Source organism: Colobus angolensis, unplaced genomic scaffold, assembly GCF_000951035.1.
Source record: "Colobus angolensis palliatus isolate OR3802 unplaced genomic scaffold, Cang.pa_1.0 Scaffold158, whole genome shotgun sequence".
Lineage (NCBI taxonomy): Eukaryota > Metazoa > Chordata > Mammalia > Primates > Cercopithecidae > Colobus > Colobus angolensis.
In genome coordinates, this window is record NW_012114688.1 from 4875415 (window position 1) to 4894189 (window position 18775).

General features: G+C 36.0%; 1 protein-coding gene across 2 annotated transcripts in view; it reads right to left on the reverse strand.

The window, feature by feature from the left end:
- Positions 1-18775, reverse strand: part of ANKRD13C (ankyrin repeat domain 13C) — a 90537-nt gene that overhangs the window by 26170 nt on the left and 45592 nt on the right. For both annotated transcript variants that reach the window (XM_011936901.1, XM_011936900.1), the window contains 4 exons: positions 15797-15863; positions 10800-10944; positions 6544-6675; positions 2797-2958 (listed from right to left, as the gene is read on the reverse strand). In XM_011936901.1, coding sequence (XP_011792291.1) covers positions 2797-2958; positions 6544-6675; positions 10800-10944; positions 15797-15863 — 506 coding nt within the window. The remainder of the gene's footprint in view (positions 1-2796; positions 2959-6543; positions 6676-10799; positions 10945-15796; positions 15864-18775) is intronic.

Sequence of the window (18775 nt, forward strand, 5' to 3'; positions counted from 1 at the left end):
TAGCTAGGATTACAGGCACCCGCCACCACGCCCAGCTAATTTTTTTTTTTTTTTTTTTTTTTGTAAGACGGGTTTTCACCGTGTTAGCCAGAATGGTCTCGATCTCCTGACCTCATGATCCATCCACCTTGGCCTCCCTTGGCCTCCCAAAGTGCTGGGATTACAGGCATGAGCCACCGCGCCTGGCCTGTGTTGCCCAAATTTTTTAAAAAGTAGCAATAACCACCAACACAACAAAATCACTTTTTTTCAAAAGAACTCTAATAAAATTTAAATCACAATATAAGTCCAAAGAGATGGGCTTTTGTCTGGTCAACAATGGGAGAAGATAGCAGCCCTGTCAAAGACTGAGCTCAGCATTCCCGCTATTAATTCATCTCCATTTCTATTTCCTGAGTGCATTTTGGCCTATATTTCCTACTGACTGAGAGATCAGTAAACACTAGCAGGCTCCTGGAAAATTAAGTCTGGTGAAGCTTTCTCCCGAAGTCAGAAGAAAAACGAGGAGCACAGATGAGATGTGGCAGGAAGGGGACAAGATCACACTAAAGTGGTATGATCACAATTTTAAACATTTTACATAATGTACTCAAGTAAATTATGGTTGATTCACTCGATACATGATCTTTCTAAGTATTAAAATGTTTTACTGACAAACATAGTACTACCAGGAATTAGGTGAAACCTGGCATACTATTCTGGAAAGTTTGACCATCACTAAAACATAGAATCCAGGACAATACCATAGGGAAAGCACTAAACATTTCAGGAATTCAAGCTTCCTTGTAGTAGACTTTTAACCTTTTCATAACTGTGACTCACAATTTATATTACAATCTGGCACTCACACACATATGCATTTTTATACAACACACACACTCTCTTGAAACTATTGCTTCATGAAGTAGTAATGACTTTCATTATGTATAATGTGCTCTGATTTTTCTTTTTTTTTTTTTTTTTTTGGTGAAAGGATCTTGCTGTGTCACCCAGGCTGGAATGCAGTGGCAGTGGCATGATTATAGCTCACTGCAGCCTCAGTCTCCTGGGCTCAAGTGATCGTCCTGCCTCAGCCTCCCAAGTAGTTGGAACTACAGGCTCATGCCACTGCACACAGCTGATTTTTAATTTTTTTTTTTTTTTTTTGGTAGAGGCAGGGTCTTGCTCTGTTGTCCAGGCTGGTTTCCAACTCCTGGACTCAAGCAATCCTCCCACCTTGGCCTCCCAAAGTGCTGGGATTCCAGGTGTGAGCCACTGTGCCTGGCCTACCATTTTCATTTAGATACTAATTTTTTTCAGTATTGCCAACAACTAAGGGGGGAAAAGGAAAAAAGTAGTCATGGCCCACTAAATTAATTTCTTTTAATCTACTAAAGGATCCCTATATCGCAGTTTGAAAAACAGTGCTATACAAATGGCAGTATCTGGGAAATCTTTTTTATTTTTTTATTTTTTTTTGAGATGGAGTCTCGCTCTTGTTGCCCAGGATGGAGTGCAATGGCATAATCTTGGCTCCACAACCTCCACCTCCCAGGTTCAAGCGATTCTCCTGCCTCAGCTTCCCGAGTAGCTGGGATTACAGGCATGCACCACCATGCCCAACTAATATTTTAGAGGCGGGGTTTCACCACGTTGGCCAGGCTGGTCTTGAACTCCTGGCCTCTGGGGATCCGCCCACCTTGGCCTCCCAAAGTGCTGGGATTACAGGTGTGAGCCACCATGCCCGGGCCCATCTGGAAAATCTTGATGAAGGTGTCCAAGAATTCTTTGTATGACTCTAGTATTTTTTTGGAAATCTAAAATTATACAAATACAAAATAAATTTAAGAATGCAGCTAATTCACTTCACAGAGGAATAAGATTTAAGGAGCAGTTACCATGTCTCACACATCTTTTATTTCCTCATTTCCCCTCCCCTTTCCTTACTGTCACACAATTCTTTGCATATAGCAGGCTTTCAGTAAACATATGCTAAACAAGAAATATATGGGAAGGTGTAAGTCAGAGACGACACCATAAAGTAGATGGATCTTCAGCTGGGTCTTCAAAGCAGTGGATTTTGATTAGCAAAGCAGAAAGAATTAAGCGCCTGTAATCCCAGCTACTCGGAAGGCTGAGGCAGGAGAATCACTTGAACCCAGGAGGCAGAGGCTGCAGTGAGTCAAGATCTCGCCACTGCACTCCAGCCTGGGCAACAGAGGGAGACTCCGTCTCTAAATAAATAAAGAAATAACACTGGGCATAGTGGCTCGCAATCTGTAATGCTAGCACTTTGGGAGGCCGAGGCAGGCAGATCACTTGAGATCAGGAGTTTGAGACCAGCCTGGCCAACATGGTAAAACCCCATTTCTACTAAAAATACAAAAATTAGCCAGGCCTGGTGGCAGGGCCTGTAATCCCAGCTACCTGGGGGGGATGAGGTAGAAGAATCACTTGAACCCAGGAGGCAGAAGTTGCGGTGAGCCGAGATTGAGTCACTGCACTCCCGCCTGGGCAACACAGCAAGAATCTGTCTCAAAACAATAATAGTAACATTAGGTTTCAAGCTTTTAATCTACTTATTAATGAAGACTCAAAGATAAAGTACAGATTCACAAAAAAATCCCAAAGGCCATTTTTTTCTTTTTTATCTTCTTCATAATAATGACATCAATGAAATGAAGATTCACAGAAAAAGGTAACATATACTAAATAAAAGCTGTGAGTATATTTATATACTTACTGAATGCCACCAAAAATGAAATCTATCCCCTCTCTTCTTAGGAAACTACAAATTAGGAGAATTAAAAATTATACCTCAAAATTCTGTTCCATTATGTTTCCACCTTTACTCAAACTCTCCATGATGGCCTTATTTCGAAGAATATCCTCTTCACTGAGATGTTCTCTTCTTTTCCTTGATTCTAAAACAAGTCCATTCACCAGATAAAAGTCTGCCAAAAAGTTTCCTACTCTTTCCTAAAACAAAACCAAATATTTAAAAGTAAAATTTTTAGGTTAAAAAAAGTGTCAAGGTAATATATTTTTCCATAAACATGTAACATGTAGGTAAAAATGAATATTCCTTTGGTACTTGAAATTATCAAATTATTTTACATTTTCTAGGTTTATACAATATATATATCTAAGTTATTCAATAAGTTAAAAAATACACAAAGCATACATTTCAAATCAGTAAAGAGAAAGTTAAAACACACAAAAATGTATGGTAGTTAATTTGCAAATGATTTTAAATAAAATTGCCACATAGCATTTCTTTAGATCCTACTCCCAAGTAGCACAAAGCTATCTCAAAACTATTAAGCTGGCAGTCAAATATCACAAGTAACAAGGAGGGGTCAGGGATAACACTGTTCCCATTTTATAGATAGAAAAAGAGTGGAATAAAAAGAAATAGTCCACATCACATAAGAATCTCTAGTACAACCAGAATTAATGACCTGTTCAAATTCTCTATTCTCTAACAGGCACCAAACTTCAAATTATAGCTGCTTGTTTTCAACAAAGAAAAGAGTTCCCTTGCTCACTAATACAATTAAAGTGTTTTAGGGAAACTCAAGTGGTGTAAAGGACATCAAGAAAAGTCATTGCTTCCTTTCAACAAAGTCCTCTTAAACCTTCAACATTAACTTTTACCTTTTTCAGACCCACAGGTATTCAGTTTGAAATACCTTACTTAAAAAAAAAAAAAAAGATAAATAACTTACTGAAAACAAGCTTCCCATTTCTATCTGCATGCAAATCACATGTCTCCACCCTGCTGCTGTTTACTGACATTCCAAAACTACATGTTCAGAGTTGTGTTCAGGTCCACCTTGCAAAAAAAGCAAAGCATTCTGCACCTATTTCTACCTACAAAATGGGAACCTTAGGCATTACTGACTCCCTCCTTACCTGTCAAAGATTTAAGAAGATCACCTAGATGCTTCAAGAGCTTTGAGCTGCTTAGCAGTAGTACTAGATGATTAGCAGTTTCAATTTTTATCTTCTCTTGAAGTGATCCATCTAATGCTGCCCAGAAGAACAAAGTACAAACAAATAAGACTTTAAAGCCAACAAATGGACTGCAATGTAGGACCTCACAACTGAGAATGCTATAATGCCATTAGGCTTAGAGAGGAAAATCAGTGAGCTTAGATTTCCTAACAGAATTTATCTGTGGCTGGGAAATAACCAGGTGGTAATTATCAGTTTTTGAAACCTTATAATGAAAAACCACTTAGTAAATGTAAATTATCATATCAACAAAATGTTAAGTCTGTATTCCCCATTATCCAGCCACTTAATTTCTTACTACTTATAATTGGCAAAAGCATGTAAAAAGATGATAAACACGTCATTCATAATGGCAGAAAACTGAACACAAATACCTGTCTATTCATTTAAATATCCAAAAACAAGACTGAATGAGTTAAGTTACAGTATATCCATCATATAGAATACTATGCAATTGCTAAAAAGAATGAACTAGCACTACATGTACTGGTAAGAGAAGACTTCTAAGACATACTAAAGAATGAGGAAAAAAAGCTAACTGCAAAACAGTAGATACGATACAACACTTTATGAAAAAGTAAGCATCAGCAACAAATGGCTATCTATTATTACGAGTTCATATTTATGTATTGAGAGCATAAAAAAGGTCTGGAACATATAAAGAATGGTGATGTTCTGCAAGGGGATATGGGACTGTGGGCAGTGGCCAAGGAGGGCTTTTTAGCTTTATGTATAAAGTTATATGATAATTTTATGTGTCAGCTTGGCTAGGCTATGATGTCAGATGTTCGGTCAAACACCAGTCTAGATGTTGCCGTGAAGGCATTTTTTAGATGTGATTAACAACCAATGGACTTTAAGTAGAGCTAATTACCCTGCATAATGTGGGTGGGCCCAATCTAATCAGTTTGAAGGTCTTAAGAGCAAAAACTTAGGTTTCCAGGAAAAAAAAGCAATTCTACCTCAAAACTGCAACACAGAAACCCCGCTTGAGTTTCCAGCCTGCAGATTTCTTTTTCTCTTTTTTTTTTGGACAGGAGTTCGCTCTGTCACCCAGGCTACAGTGCAGTGGTGTGATCACTCTCTGTGGACTCAACCTTCTGGGCTCAAGTAATCGTCTCACCTCATCCTTCCAAGCAGCTGCGACTATATAGGCTTGTGCCACCGCAGCCATCTAATTTTTATTTTTTGTAGAGTCAGGTGTTGCTCTGTTGCCCAGGAGGCCAAGCCTGAACATTTCTAACTCAAGAGCACAATATCCACACATTACTAAATTTCCAGCCTGCTAGATTGCTTTACATTTCAGATTTGCCAACTCCTACGATTTCATGAACCACTCCTCAAAATCAATCAATTTCTCCCTCCTTCTTCTCCTCTCCCCCTTACTCTTTTTTCTTCCTCTCTCCTCTCCCCACTCCCCTTCTCTCTATTGGTTTTGATTCTCAAAGAACCCTAATAAGGCTATTTTTTTAATTTCTCCAGTGAGAATATATTCATTTCACTGTGCATAATAAAAATAATTTTTAATAGAAGTCAATCTTGACCCTGACTTGATGTAGTTACTTATTGCTAAATTTAAGTTTATAAAAATGCTTCTTCATACAGCTCCTTCAATTTTATTTTTATTTATTTATTTGTTTATTTATTTATTTATTTATTTTTTGAGACTGAGTCTCACTCTGTCTCAGGCTACAGTGCAGTGTCGCCATCTTGGCTCACTGCAATTTCCACCTCCCAGGTTCAAGCGATTCTCCTGCTTCAGTCTTCTGAGTTTTACAGGTATGCACCACCACACCCGGGTAATTTTTGCATTTTTAGTAGACACAGGTTTTCACCATGCTGGCCAGGCTGGTCTCGAACTCCTGACCTAGTGGTCCGCCGGCCTCAGCCTCCCAAAATGCTGGGATTACATGCATAAGCCACCGCATCTAGCCTCAAAATTTTTCGAATATATGTTTGAATGGTCTTATATAACCTCTTGCTGACAGATAAAATGGGGAATTATGGAAATAATTTACACTAATGGGGAAACTTCCACAGAGATTTAACATTTCTAAAGTGTTGCAGAAATGTAAGGTTATTTAATCTTAGTCATATGTATAGAATACAATGTAAGGTTATTTAATCTTAGTCACATGTATAGAATACAAGAAACAAATATTAAGTAAATGAGAAGTCTAAAGTAGGGAGAAAAACAGGTCCAGAGAAATAGTCAAGTTTATCCCTTTTTGTAGTCTTCTTATGGAATAAAGCACTAGAAGTGTGGAATCATGTGAAAACATTGTTCCCTGTATAATAACAAGGCAGCTAGCAGTAAGAGTCCTTCCTGACAGAATTCAAATGAGCTCAGCTTTCTTTCCTGAATTCTCCAAGGACACATTCTGACTCTAACCATCCATTATAATTCCTTATCTGGATTCAAGAAAGAGAGAAAAAACACTACTTGGAGACAATGTTGTAAGCTACTTCTTGCATTTCATCACATTATTTTGGAAATATTAAATACCGAACAATGCTTAAAGTTTAAAAATCTAGATTTGCACATACTGTTTTATCTTCCCGAAAAAGCCATCCTGTCTGGGCACGCGTGAAAGAAATTGATTTTGTTGATAAAGTTGCAGAGTAAATATCACTGCTCATTAAAATATCAACCTCTTCTTCTGTTTCCATCTCTGATTCCTGGGATCAGAACAAAAGTTAAACATAAAAATGTAGGTTTTTCAAAAGTTCTTAGTGCTACATATGAAAATATCAACAATTATAATGTTACAAATTTTTAAAGACAAAAAGGACAGTTTCTAAATAATGTGAAGTGCTACTTACCCTAAAAAGAATTAGATGTTTAAATTATACATATTAATATCTTCTCTAAGTTAGCGTTATGACTAATTATGAATCTACAAAAGCAGGACACATGAAATATAGTACTCTTACCCTGTTATAGATATGTAATGGAAGCAGTACTAGATTACCCATTATAAAACTATATAGTCCATAAAGCAATGTTTAAAAACTACTTTAAGAATTAAGTTGACAGATCTGAGAAAAAAGCCCAGATAAAGAATATTTTTCTTTCAATATAGATGAATCTTACTTTAGTTCTTTTTAATGCAAAGATCCACTACCGTCATTTGACCCTTTCTTTCCCAATAAATTCTAAGTGGAAGAAAGAAAGGAAGAAGAGAACAGAAGGGAAGGATAGAAGAAGGGAAGCAGCAGAGAGAGAAGGAAGGAAAATAAGTAAGAAGGGATCTTTCTATATTCCTTATAAAATGGAAAGGAATCCATAAATATCAACCGTGATTTCTAAACTTAATGAGTAGCCATGCTTCAGGTTTTATCCTGTACATATTCCATAGTGCTGGTATATAATAATTGAGCAATAATTTTTTTTTGTATGAGAAAAAAGGAAAGTTTTGTGCTTGCTTCAGGGACAGAAGACTAAATGATGAAGTATAGAAAAGTAAGTGAGCAGGTATAAGATGAGATTCTATTCCACAATAGGCCAAGAGAGATAGCCTAACTAATATTTAAGACGTTATAAGGAAGAAAAAAGGCAAAACCTAGGGAGTTGTCTGAAGAATAGGGTTTACAATAGTTAGAGGTGCCATTCTCCATACCTCTTTATTTCTAGGTTCCCAAGAGGCCCATTTCCTATTCTTCACCATCTAACTTTAACCTACATATAGTCCCTTTCTGAATTTCTAAAAACAATACCCATGACAGCCAGGTGCAGTGGCTCACGCCTATAATCCCAGCACTTTGGGAGGCAGAGGCAGGCGGATCACAGTCAGAAGATAGAGACCATTCTGGCTAACATGGCGAAACCCCATCTCTACTAAAAATACAAAAAATTAGCCAGGCATGGTGGCACGCGCCTGTAGTCCCAGCTACTCGGGAGGCTGAGGCAGGAAAATCACTTGAACACAGGAGGCGGAGGTTGCGGTAAGCCGAGTTAATCAAGCCACTGCACTCCAGCCTGGAGACAGAGAGAGACTCCGTCTCAAAACAACAACAAAAAACAATAGCAATAGCTTGGGCCTGGGACAGTACCATTTCCTCTACCCCTACAAGTAAAGAATGCAAAATCTTGGTATTACTGCTAAAGCCGTAATAGGTGAAAATGTATTCCTGGTAACCCAAATTAATTCTGAACACAATTTTCTTTAAAAAACAGTTTGTTTGCAGTAGTTAAACAGAACTGTTAAACACTATACTTCAAATACATTATGAATCAACTAGAATTTTACATATTAGCTTGGAAACTGAACACTATATAACCCATTGTCTATGAGCAAATTTGCCTTACATTTCAAACATCCTATTTTCAATAAACTTTTGGAACAGAAATCTTATATAAATAGAGACTATCTCTTAACCACATCACTGAAAAAAATATGCTGTTTTAATTAATTACATTGCTTCAACATTTAATGAAGTTATTACTTATACATACATATTAGGATAAAAAACAAGTATTCTCTGCTCAAAGGAATACTGCTTAAAATCTATCTTTCCTGTATTGTAGGCATTATAAAATACATAATACATATATGTATATATACATACATACTTTAATACCTTAAAACTGGTAGCCTTAATACCAGTTCTTTGGTAATACTATGACATTCACAAATACTTATGCACTATTAGCCTTAACTTCTAGCTTCTCCTTCAAGACCATATTTCCAATTCACTTATTGCCTAGTTGGCTATCCTGTTGTAATTTCATAAGTAAGAGGTCAAACTATTTAATAAATATCTGAGAGTCTAATATAGGAGTAAGCAAACTATAATCAGCTGCCTGTTTTTATGAATTAAAGCATAATGTAATATACTCATTTATTTACATATTGTCTGTGGCTGCTTTTAACAACAGCAGAGTTGAGTAGTTGTGACAGAGGCCATGTGGCCCACGAATATATTGTAATATCTAAAAATATTTATTATCTCTTCCTTCACAGAAAGAGTTTACCAACCTATAGCGTAGAATGTACTGATGCTGTATTGGATACCGGGGAATACAACAAAAAGAACCCTATGCCCTTGAGGAGCTTCGACTAACAGAAGGGAAAAAAGCCATGTCAGTAAATGTAACATTAGAAGTTTTATGGTTCCAAATTTAATAGGAGCATAAGGACAACAAAAGTCATTTGGCGGGAGAGAAAGTAACACCAAGTGCATGCCCGACAGGTGTGAGGGTGCAAAAAGAAAAGCATTCCAGGAAGTTGAAAGAACATGAAAAAAGGAATAAAGGCCCAAATAGCCTGGCACATCTGACAAACTGCCAAGAGCGCAGTATGATGGTATCTAAAATAGCAAGGTAAGAAAAAGGCTAGAAAGGTGAGCAAAACTCAGGTGACAAAAGGAAACATGCCATGCTAAGGAGAATAGATTTCACTCTAGGTAATGGTGAACTTTTTAAGTATCTTTAAGTAAGTAAGGTTTCACAAATGTGCTTCTAAAGTTCAGTGTATCTCCAACATGTGGGATAATTTAGAAGCAGACGAGAAAGGAGCCAGGAAGATCATTTATAAGACTTTCCAATGGTCCAGTTGAGAAAGAATGAATATTCAAATTACAGTAGTGACAGTGTGAATAAAAGAGGAATAATTATGAGACATTAAGGAGAAATAAATGACCAGATATGCACTCTGATGAGAAAACATAGAGTACAAGATACCAGAAATAACTCCTAGGTTTCCGACTGAATAGAGAATGGCATCATTTATCAAAAGAGGAAAAACAGGAAAAAGAGCAAGTTTTGAGGAAAAGTAGTAAGGTTAGTTTTAAATAAGGTGAATTTCGAGGTACCTGGGAGACACACATGATATCCATTAGGCATTTAAACACATAAGCCTCTACTCAGAACTGTCTGGGACACAAACATGTATTTGTAAATCATCAACCTATAGGACTGTGGGAATGGAAGGGATTATTCTGGCAGTTTGTAAAAATGAGAACCATATCAAGGGCCTATCAATGGTTTTTCAACACAAAGATATGGCATGAGAGAAGAAAATCATGTTGTACTCGAAGAGGGAAAGGACATAGAAAGGAAAGGCAGCCAAACAGGAAAAGTTAAGACTACAGACAGAGCCAAAAGAAGTATTCATATTAAGGAAATAAAATAAAGATTGTCAACAACATTAAAAGAAGGTAAGATAAAAAGATAATATATGGTAAAGGTCCAGCACAGGTTCAACAAATGAAAACTATAAATGAGAATGAAGAGAAGTTGGAGTTAATTGATGTAGGAGATAATCAGTTGAATTCTGAGCAGAGTCAATGGACTGGTCAAGATGGAGACCAGAGGATAGAAATATAAAAAATGAAAATAGGCCAGGTGCAGTGGCTCATGCCTGTAATCCCAGCTCTTCGGGAGGCCAAGGTGGGTGGATCATTTGAGGTCAGGAGTTTGAAACCAACCTAGCCAACAAGGTGAAACAAAGCCTCTACTAAAAATACAAAAATTAGCTGGGCTTGGTGGCGGGCGCCTGTAGTCTCAGCTACCCTGGAGGCTGAGGCAGGAGAATTGCTTGAACCCAGGAGGCAGAGGTTGCAGTGAGCCTAGATCATGCCACTGCATTCCAGCCTGGGTGACAGAGAGAGACTCCAGTCTCAAAAAAAAAAAGAAAGAAAAAAGAAGAAAAGAGAGCTAGTGGTCAGGAAACTATAGCTTTAGGAGCAAACCATCTCAATTATACCTTAAGCTTTTAAGCAAATTATACTGAGGCTTGGCTAAAAACCTAGATTTTTTTTTTTAACAATTTAAAGGAATATTGATAAGACAACACGCTTACCTCATGATGTATTCGCTGATAAACTTTTTGTTCATTGTCTAATACTACAAAAGATTCAGAGGGTGCCGCATCCCCATTGAAAATGAAGCTTAGATCCCCTCGTTGGCACTTCATGTCAGTAAAGTCTATGAGAGTTGTGTCAAGCCTGTGAAACATGGGTAGATGAGAAACTCTGACAAATATAATTTTGATAAAACTTCACTAATAATTAAATAAGCTTTGTTCCTTCTAAACTCAAACCGAGATGCTAATACCATATTGCAAAGTCAAATTTATACATAAAAACTAAATTTAAAATATTCTATTAAAAACCAAAAGACTAATGCCTAACCATCTGATACAAAACTTTGCTTTATCCTTCAACTTGATAAACCATTTAAATTCTTGGCCATTCTATTTGACTTCTCAGATTTGGACTAGTGTTCTCTTTCCCAGCCAACATCTCTACACCCTGGAAACCTTACAGATCATTCTGTATCTAATACTCATGGATTCACACATCTGTGTGTTTACTGTGCTCTTTGGTAACCTGGACCTGTCGTGGTCTAGCCTAATGTGCTGGTCTCAAACAACATTCTACAAAGCACTACTTGCTGAAATTAGGAAAAATACTGAAAATAGAAAGCTTACAATACATTGAAGTGCTTCCATCTTGCACATGGCTCTATAAATCACCAGATCAGGATCACCCTAGCTAATGGCTGCTAAATCCAAGAAGCTGGTTGGCCCCGCTGTCAAGAGATGCTGATCACATCCCCAGGAAGCTCCTTTAAGCCTCCGTGAAAGATCCACCCTGGCTACTGAATTTCTAATGCAACTGTAATAATTCATTACTCTGTATGTTTTTCAGTTCTCATCACAGACAAGGCAAAATGAGTTGGTATTCTTGGTTTCTCCAAACAGGAAAAACAGAAATAAAACATGCCTCACATGCTGCATGAAAATAATAACTAGGGTTACATAGAATTTATCATCAAAATTAATAACAACTAAGAATGAAAGTGACACTATTGATAATTCTGCCAGGAAAACAGGGGTAAGCCAGAGCAAAGAGGGAAGTATGGTTGCCTTATGTATCAAGAAGACCTAAAAAAGTAACGCATCAACTCACAGGGGGCTGGGGTGGGGGGACCTTGTCTGTTGCTTTATAGCTGAAATCTAGTTTTTAGTCCACTTCCAGAAGCTAGAATTCAGCTATACTATTAAATAGCACCTATCATTGCTTGAGCATGTGTCTTAAAAGAAAATAGTATTAAAAAGGACTCTTCCCCTATCTCTGTAAGATGTGGGCTCCTGATAATACCAAAAAGGAACAGATCATTCTATATGTAAGTGCACTATTTGGGGTCCAAGCTTCAGCTATCAGGGAATGTTATGCTCTACATAAAAGAAGAAATGGGCTAAAACAGTCTTCTGCCTCCATTCCCTGCTTGCCCATCATAGGTGAAAGTGGTGGTGGGTTGCCAGGAGTGGGGATGAAAAGGTGAGTAAAGAGATGCACAGAAAGACAGATAAAGAAAGACAAAGACAGACTGAATGGTGACCTTCGAGGTTTTAGATCTAACGATATGTAAAATTAGTCATAGAAACTTCCCAGTTATATAAATTAATACAGCCTATTTTTATTTCATCCATGTTTCTACAATTTGCAATAAAATGGGTAATACATTTTCTGTATATCCCTGACATATTAGATGACCTGGTAAGCTGCATCACATATGCCTCAATAAATAATGTTAATTATCACAATGGCATTTTAAAGTACTCACTAGTCCTTGGCGTTAAGCCTATGAACCTAAATATTTTTAATTTTTCTCATGTAATTAGCCATGAAGAAGAAGTTCTTTATACAAATGCAAATATTTGAATGGAAAGTATTATAAGAAGAAAGCCTGAAAAAATGCCAAATAACACTGAAAAAAGGAACTAAAGACTTCACTTCAGACAAGAAAATCCTGAAAAGTGTGCAAATATACTTTCAATCAGTGATTACAGATTACCTCTTAATTATTTATATTTATGGTCAAAATCTTTGTTAGTACTCTCAAGAATAATGTTGCTCACACTTTCCTATTTCTACTGAAGTATTAGTTTCTCTTTGATACCAGAGAAGACATTTCAAATGATTACATGGCTGCCATGAGATAAAAGTAAACTTAAAGATTTCTCTTTGAATATATTTTAAAATTTAGCTTTATTAAAATGGTGTTAAAAAATTTAAATGTCTTATGACATTTAAAACAGCAAGTTTTTATTTAATGTTAACAGATTTTTTCCTTTAGATTCTTATCACCTAGGCAAAAAACCTTTTGTCATGCATCCTAAAAGCTATCCTCTCCATTAATCTGGTAAGCCTTGTTTGATGAGAGCTTTAGAACCTATCACATTTGTCCTTCATCCTCAGTTACTAGTAAGCCCCATGTCTGAGTTGCTAAGCTATAGTAACTTCCCCTTAACCTACAACCTCTCTCACAATTTTTCTCCCCCAGGCTTTTACCCTCATGTTCCTGTTTTAACTTTTGTGTGTGTGTGACAGGGTCTCACTCTATCACCGAGGTTGGAATACAGTGGCAGAATCTCGGTTCACTGTAGCCTCAACCTCCTGGGCTCAGGTGATCCTCCCACCTCAGCCTCCTGAGTAGCTGGGACTACAAGTGCGTGCCACCATGCCTAGCTAATTTTTTGTATTTTTTGTACAGACAAGATTTCATAATATTGCCCAGGTTGTGTTTTAACCTTTTTGGTTTTATTACCTATAGTTATTATATAATGTGTACCAAAACATTTACTTTAAAAAGTCATATATAAATGTGAAGCAATTTTTTTCAAAGAGACTCCTTTTTGCCTAAACCTAGGACTCAAACAGAATAAATACTTTATTTTTTTTGAGACAAGGTCTTACTCTGTTGCCCAGGCTAAAGCACAGTGTCATGATTATGGCTCACTGCGGCCTCAACTTGCTGGGGTCAGGTGGTTCTCCCACCTCAGTCTCCCAGGTAGCTGGGAGTATAGGCACGTGTCACCTTGACCAGCTAATTTTTAATACTCTTTTGTAAAGATGGGGTTTTGCCATGTTGCCCAGGCTGGTCTTGAACTCCAGGACTCAAGTGATCTACCTGTCTCAACCTCCCAAAGTGCTGGGATTACAGGCATAAACCACCACACCTGGCCTAAAACTAACTTTTTAAAGTATCACATGGAAGATAATAGTATCCTCCAAAATTGCCTACCATCTTTGGCAAGCACCTATATTAAAAATGTCTAAATTAATGAAACCATAATAATTGCTAACAAAAGGCTGCTGAATTAAATCCACATCTAAAATCCTTTTCTACTTAATTTTTCTTCTATTTTTCTGTATTTTCCAAGTTTTCTGTAATGACAATGCATTTAAGGTACATGAGCACTTTTATAATTAGAAACACCTGAAGAGGTTTTTAGAGAACAGGATAGGTGTGATGGCTCACACTGTAATCCCAGCACTTTGGGAAGCCAAGGTGGAAGAATCACTTGAGCCTGTATGTTCAAGACCAGCCTGGGCAATATAGTGAGATCCCATCTTTATTATTTAAAAAAAGAAAAAAAAAAAACAACCAGAAATATCTACCTTAACCAAATTCTATTGCTTAAGGATAATATCCTAGAATTTACTTCCAACTAAAAGTTATTGCTTCACTAATTCAAAATACTAAACAACAAATTTCTCAGAAATAGCTGATTTTTAAAAACTTCTGCTTTGTGTCATGTTGACAAGAACAACGAACAAGAAATCAGAAGTCCTGGTTCAGCCATTAATTTGTAAAATGCTCTTGTAAAAAAATCACTTAACTTCTCTGAGCTTTCTCATCTCTAAATGAGGACTTAATATGAGATAATCCTTCAAGTTATTTCTAGTTCTAGACCCTTAAACATTCAAATTAATATTCTGGAGATATACAGACACACACATACACAAAATTTTATATATACATGTATACTATTTATAAATATACCAATATATGCACATATATACATAGAAGTTGGCATATTCACTAGCATTATATATAGTTTACAAATAGATAATTTATAAATATGGCTATATTATAAAGCAAAATAAAGAATGATAAAAGTAAAATTCTCACGTAAGTTAAATAGATGTATTTTCCATCAGATCCAAACATTAATGTTAGTTATAAAAGGAATAGAATAGAAGGAAATTAAAATTAGCCTCAAAGTATTCATTGGAATGGATAGATGAATGAATGAATGGAAGAACAGATGTACGGATGAGTAAACAGGGGAAGGAAATATATGAAACAGATGGAGGAAAAAGTCAAGAATTGGGTCTTCCGGCCGGGCGCGGTGGCTCAAGCCTGTAATCCCAGCACTTTGGGAGGCCGAGATGGGCGGATCACGAGGTCAGGAGATCGAGACCATCCTGGCTAACCCGGTGAAACCCCGTCTCTACTAAAAAATACAAAAAACTAGCCGGGCGAGGTGGCGGGCGCCTGTAGTCCCAGCTACTCGGCAGGCTGAGGCAGGAGAATGGCGTAAACCCGGGAGGCGGAGCTTGCAGTGAGCTGAGATCTGGCCACTGCATTCCAGCCTGGGCGACAGAGCGAGACTCCGTCTCAAAAAAAAAAAAAGAATTGGGTCTTCCTTATGTGTCCCTCATTCCTTAATAAATCCAGGATCAGGAAGGTAACCACTGTAAATCTTAATATTATATCAAGATTCTCACTGTTTGCCTTCTAGATAGTCTGTAGTTACATAAGAATAGTATCTTTGCTTTAGTCAAGATTTTATGTCTTCCACTTTGAGTTTGTTCTCTAAGTAATAAAAAATAAAGTTTCTATGTCTTTGATTTTTTATCTGTATGTGTCAAATGAGATAAAATATTGTGAATCTGTTACAGCATTTTAACATCATAAAACACATGTAAGTTATGATTACAGGGAAAAAAACCTTCCTCTAAATCTCAACTTTCTTTTACTGAGAAAAAAATCAAATCACCTTACCTGATATTGATACCTTGTTTGTATATTTTACATGCATCGGAAGGCAGAATTCGGGAAAGTAAAGGCACTGTATTTTTAAAAACAAAAGGTAAAAAATAACTATCTAAATTTTGAGATATTTACAAAATTTTAAATTAAAAGAGTAATGTGACATTTTATTATCAAATTATAATAATTTCCTTTCAAATAATATTTTTCCATTTAAAAATAAATAAAATATAAAAAACAATTTTGAGTAACTTCAAATATCTACTAGTTACTTGTAATTTCTGTATAGTTTACTATACTCCCATCCCACCCACAAACAAGGGTAGCAGAGTCAATATGATGCCACTCAGGTACAGACTGCATATTATAGATGAGTAAACAATACCCTGTGGTAACTAAACCCTCCTGAATGGGTAACCAGATAGACCTGAACCTTGCCTAATTTTTTAAATAAAATTTGGAAAAATTGCAGGAAAGTAATGTGTATAATCGAAAGAGGCATCTTTGAAGTGAGACAGTTAAATTTGAGTATGAATCCCAAATATATGCCTTGGTTATTTAGACTCAATGTACCTGAGTTTCAAAATCTGTATTTATCTATAGACTTCAACATTCCTATGTTGCTATCTATAGCTCATATACAAGCCACAAGCTGTATTCTGATAGTTTTTTATTATTTATTATCTGCTATTTTGGGGAGATAGGAGTTATTCTATGGATAAATAAAGCTATATAACAGGCTATAATAAACTACCATGTATAAAGAAATGAAAAAAATGTGAAGTTCAAATTCTTGAAATTAAGACCATATCACAGGCACATGTGTACCTAAGTGTATGTGTAATATACAATTAACAGTCGCAAATACAGGATGGATTGATTCTGTAGATAACAAATAAAAATAGAAAATTAGTTTTTAAGTTAAAACGTGCTATCTGCATAATGCAAAATTTAAAGTAGTGATCATATTATAAATCATTTGACATTTTATAGTGTATAAAGGGCTTTATAGTATACTTTATAGTATACAAAGTATTACAGTATACAAAAGGCTTTCTTCAAAAAAATGATTTTATTTCATATACATCAAAAGAAAGTTTGCAACAGTGGGGTAGTTAGTATTACCCTCATTTTAAAAATGAAGAATCAAGCTCAGAAAACATATAAAATATGTGATTTGCCATGTCAAATACTTAGGGGCCGGTACTTTTGATTCCAATTCAAAGCTTTTATATACCTAAAAACCCAGGCTGGAATATTTCAGTTACCTTCAAACTTGTTACTAAGTCTGTGGCTATTTTCTCCGAAGTCTGAATATAAGTAACAGCATTAAAAAAAGTGTGCTCTACTATCTCAAAAGTAAACTCACCCTGATTTCAGTATTTCTTGGCTTCCCCTTATTTTTCGCTTGCCGTTTTAAAAATTATTATGTGTTTTGACAAGGGAAAGAAATATGCCAAAACTCTTAAAGCTTGATCATAAAATCTAATAAAAGATCTAAGCTATCTAGAAGCCAACGGGTTTCGTTTTAGAATTATATATGACATCTAATCATCACGTACTAATAGTTGTGACTTTAAATCAGTAAAATCCTTTATTAGGAATGAAACAGATGTGCTGACTTTTTGCATCAAAGAAAAGACATACTTTGGACAACTGTCTCATGAGAAGACATACTTTGGACAACTGTCTCATGGTTACTTCAGGAACTCAATTATGCAACATTTATAATGTGTTGTTTATGATATATACACGATTTTAGAAGTGATTGCATGTATTTATATCTTTTAGTATAATTAAAATATCACTTTTAAACTATTTTATAACATTTTGTTCAGCAATATACATTGACTATTTTAGAATTTAAACCACTAATGATTACTAAGGAAATCAGTTAAAGAGCCAAAATACTCAAGGAACAATCCAGTTTAGGATCACAAAGCAGGACTGGGGTCTCTACAGATGGGAAAAAAATTGGGTAAAAAAGATAGTATTCAGGTTTTAGACCAATCTAACTTGGAGCTCCTTTACTACACAAGGCTACTATAAACCTGTTTTTCTATGTGTTCTAGGACACCAGGACCCCCGAATGATATATAAGGCATAAAAGTAACAGAGTAACAAGACTGCATAATCTTTAACAGAGTCAAACTAGCCTAATGAGCTAGAGTTATAAAAATGTGAGAAAAAACTGATTAAATATAGAATTAAAATTCTTTATACAAGGATTAAACACACTAGAAAAATCTTAATCATCCATGCCACAAAGTATTATGCAGCTGTTAAAATTAGTGAAGTATTATCACATGAAATATGGTAAGATGCCTATAATTGGATGAATAAAAATGACAGCTGGGTGTAGTAGCTCATGCCTGTAATTCCAGCACTTTGGGAGGCTGAGGAAGGCGGATCATCAGAGTCAGGAGTTCCAGCCTGGCCAACACGGTGAAACCCTGTCTCTACTAAAAATATAAGGCACACGCATGTAGTCCCAGCTACTCAGGAAGCTGAGGTGGTAGGATCACTTGAACCCGGGAGGTGGAGTCTGCAGTGAGCTGAGATCACATGACTGCACTCCAGCCTCGGTGATTGAGTGAGACTCCCTCTCCATAAATAAATAAATAAATAAATATGTCAATTTCCATAACAATATAATAGTATGATGCTATGGGAGAAAAAAAACCTAATTCTGAGGGGTTGTGTGTGCATAGATATATACACAAACACTTTAGTAAGCACTGAAAAGCATTTGAAAGTAGTCATACGAAATGTTAGCAATGGTCACCTCTGGGAAGTGGTAACAGGGAAACTTAAAAATACCTGATTAATTTTCTATAATGTTCAAAACCTTAACAGTGAATATTAAAAATAGATTAAAACCTTTGTAAATTCTGAGGATAATTTTAGTATTAAATTATAATTTGTATTAGTCAAAACTAACTAAAAAGCATAATATAATTTTTAGAAATGTATACATATGTTATAAAATCA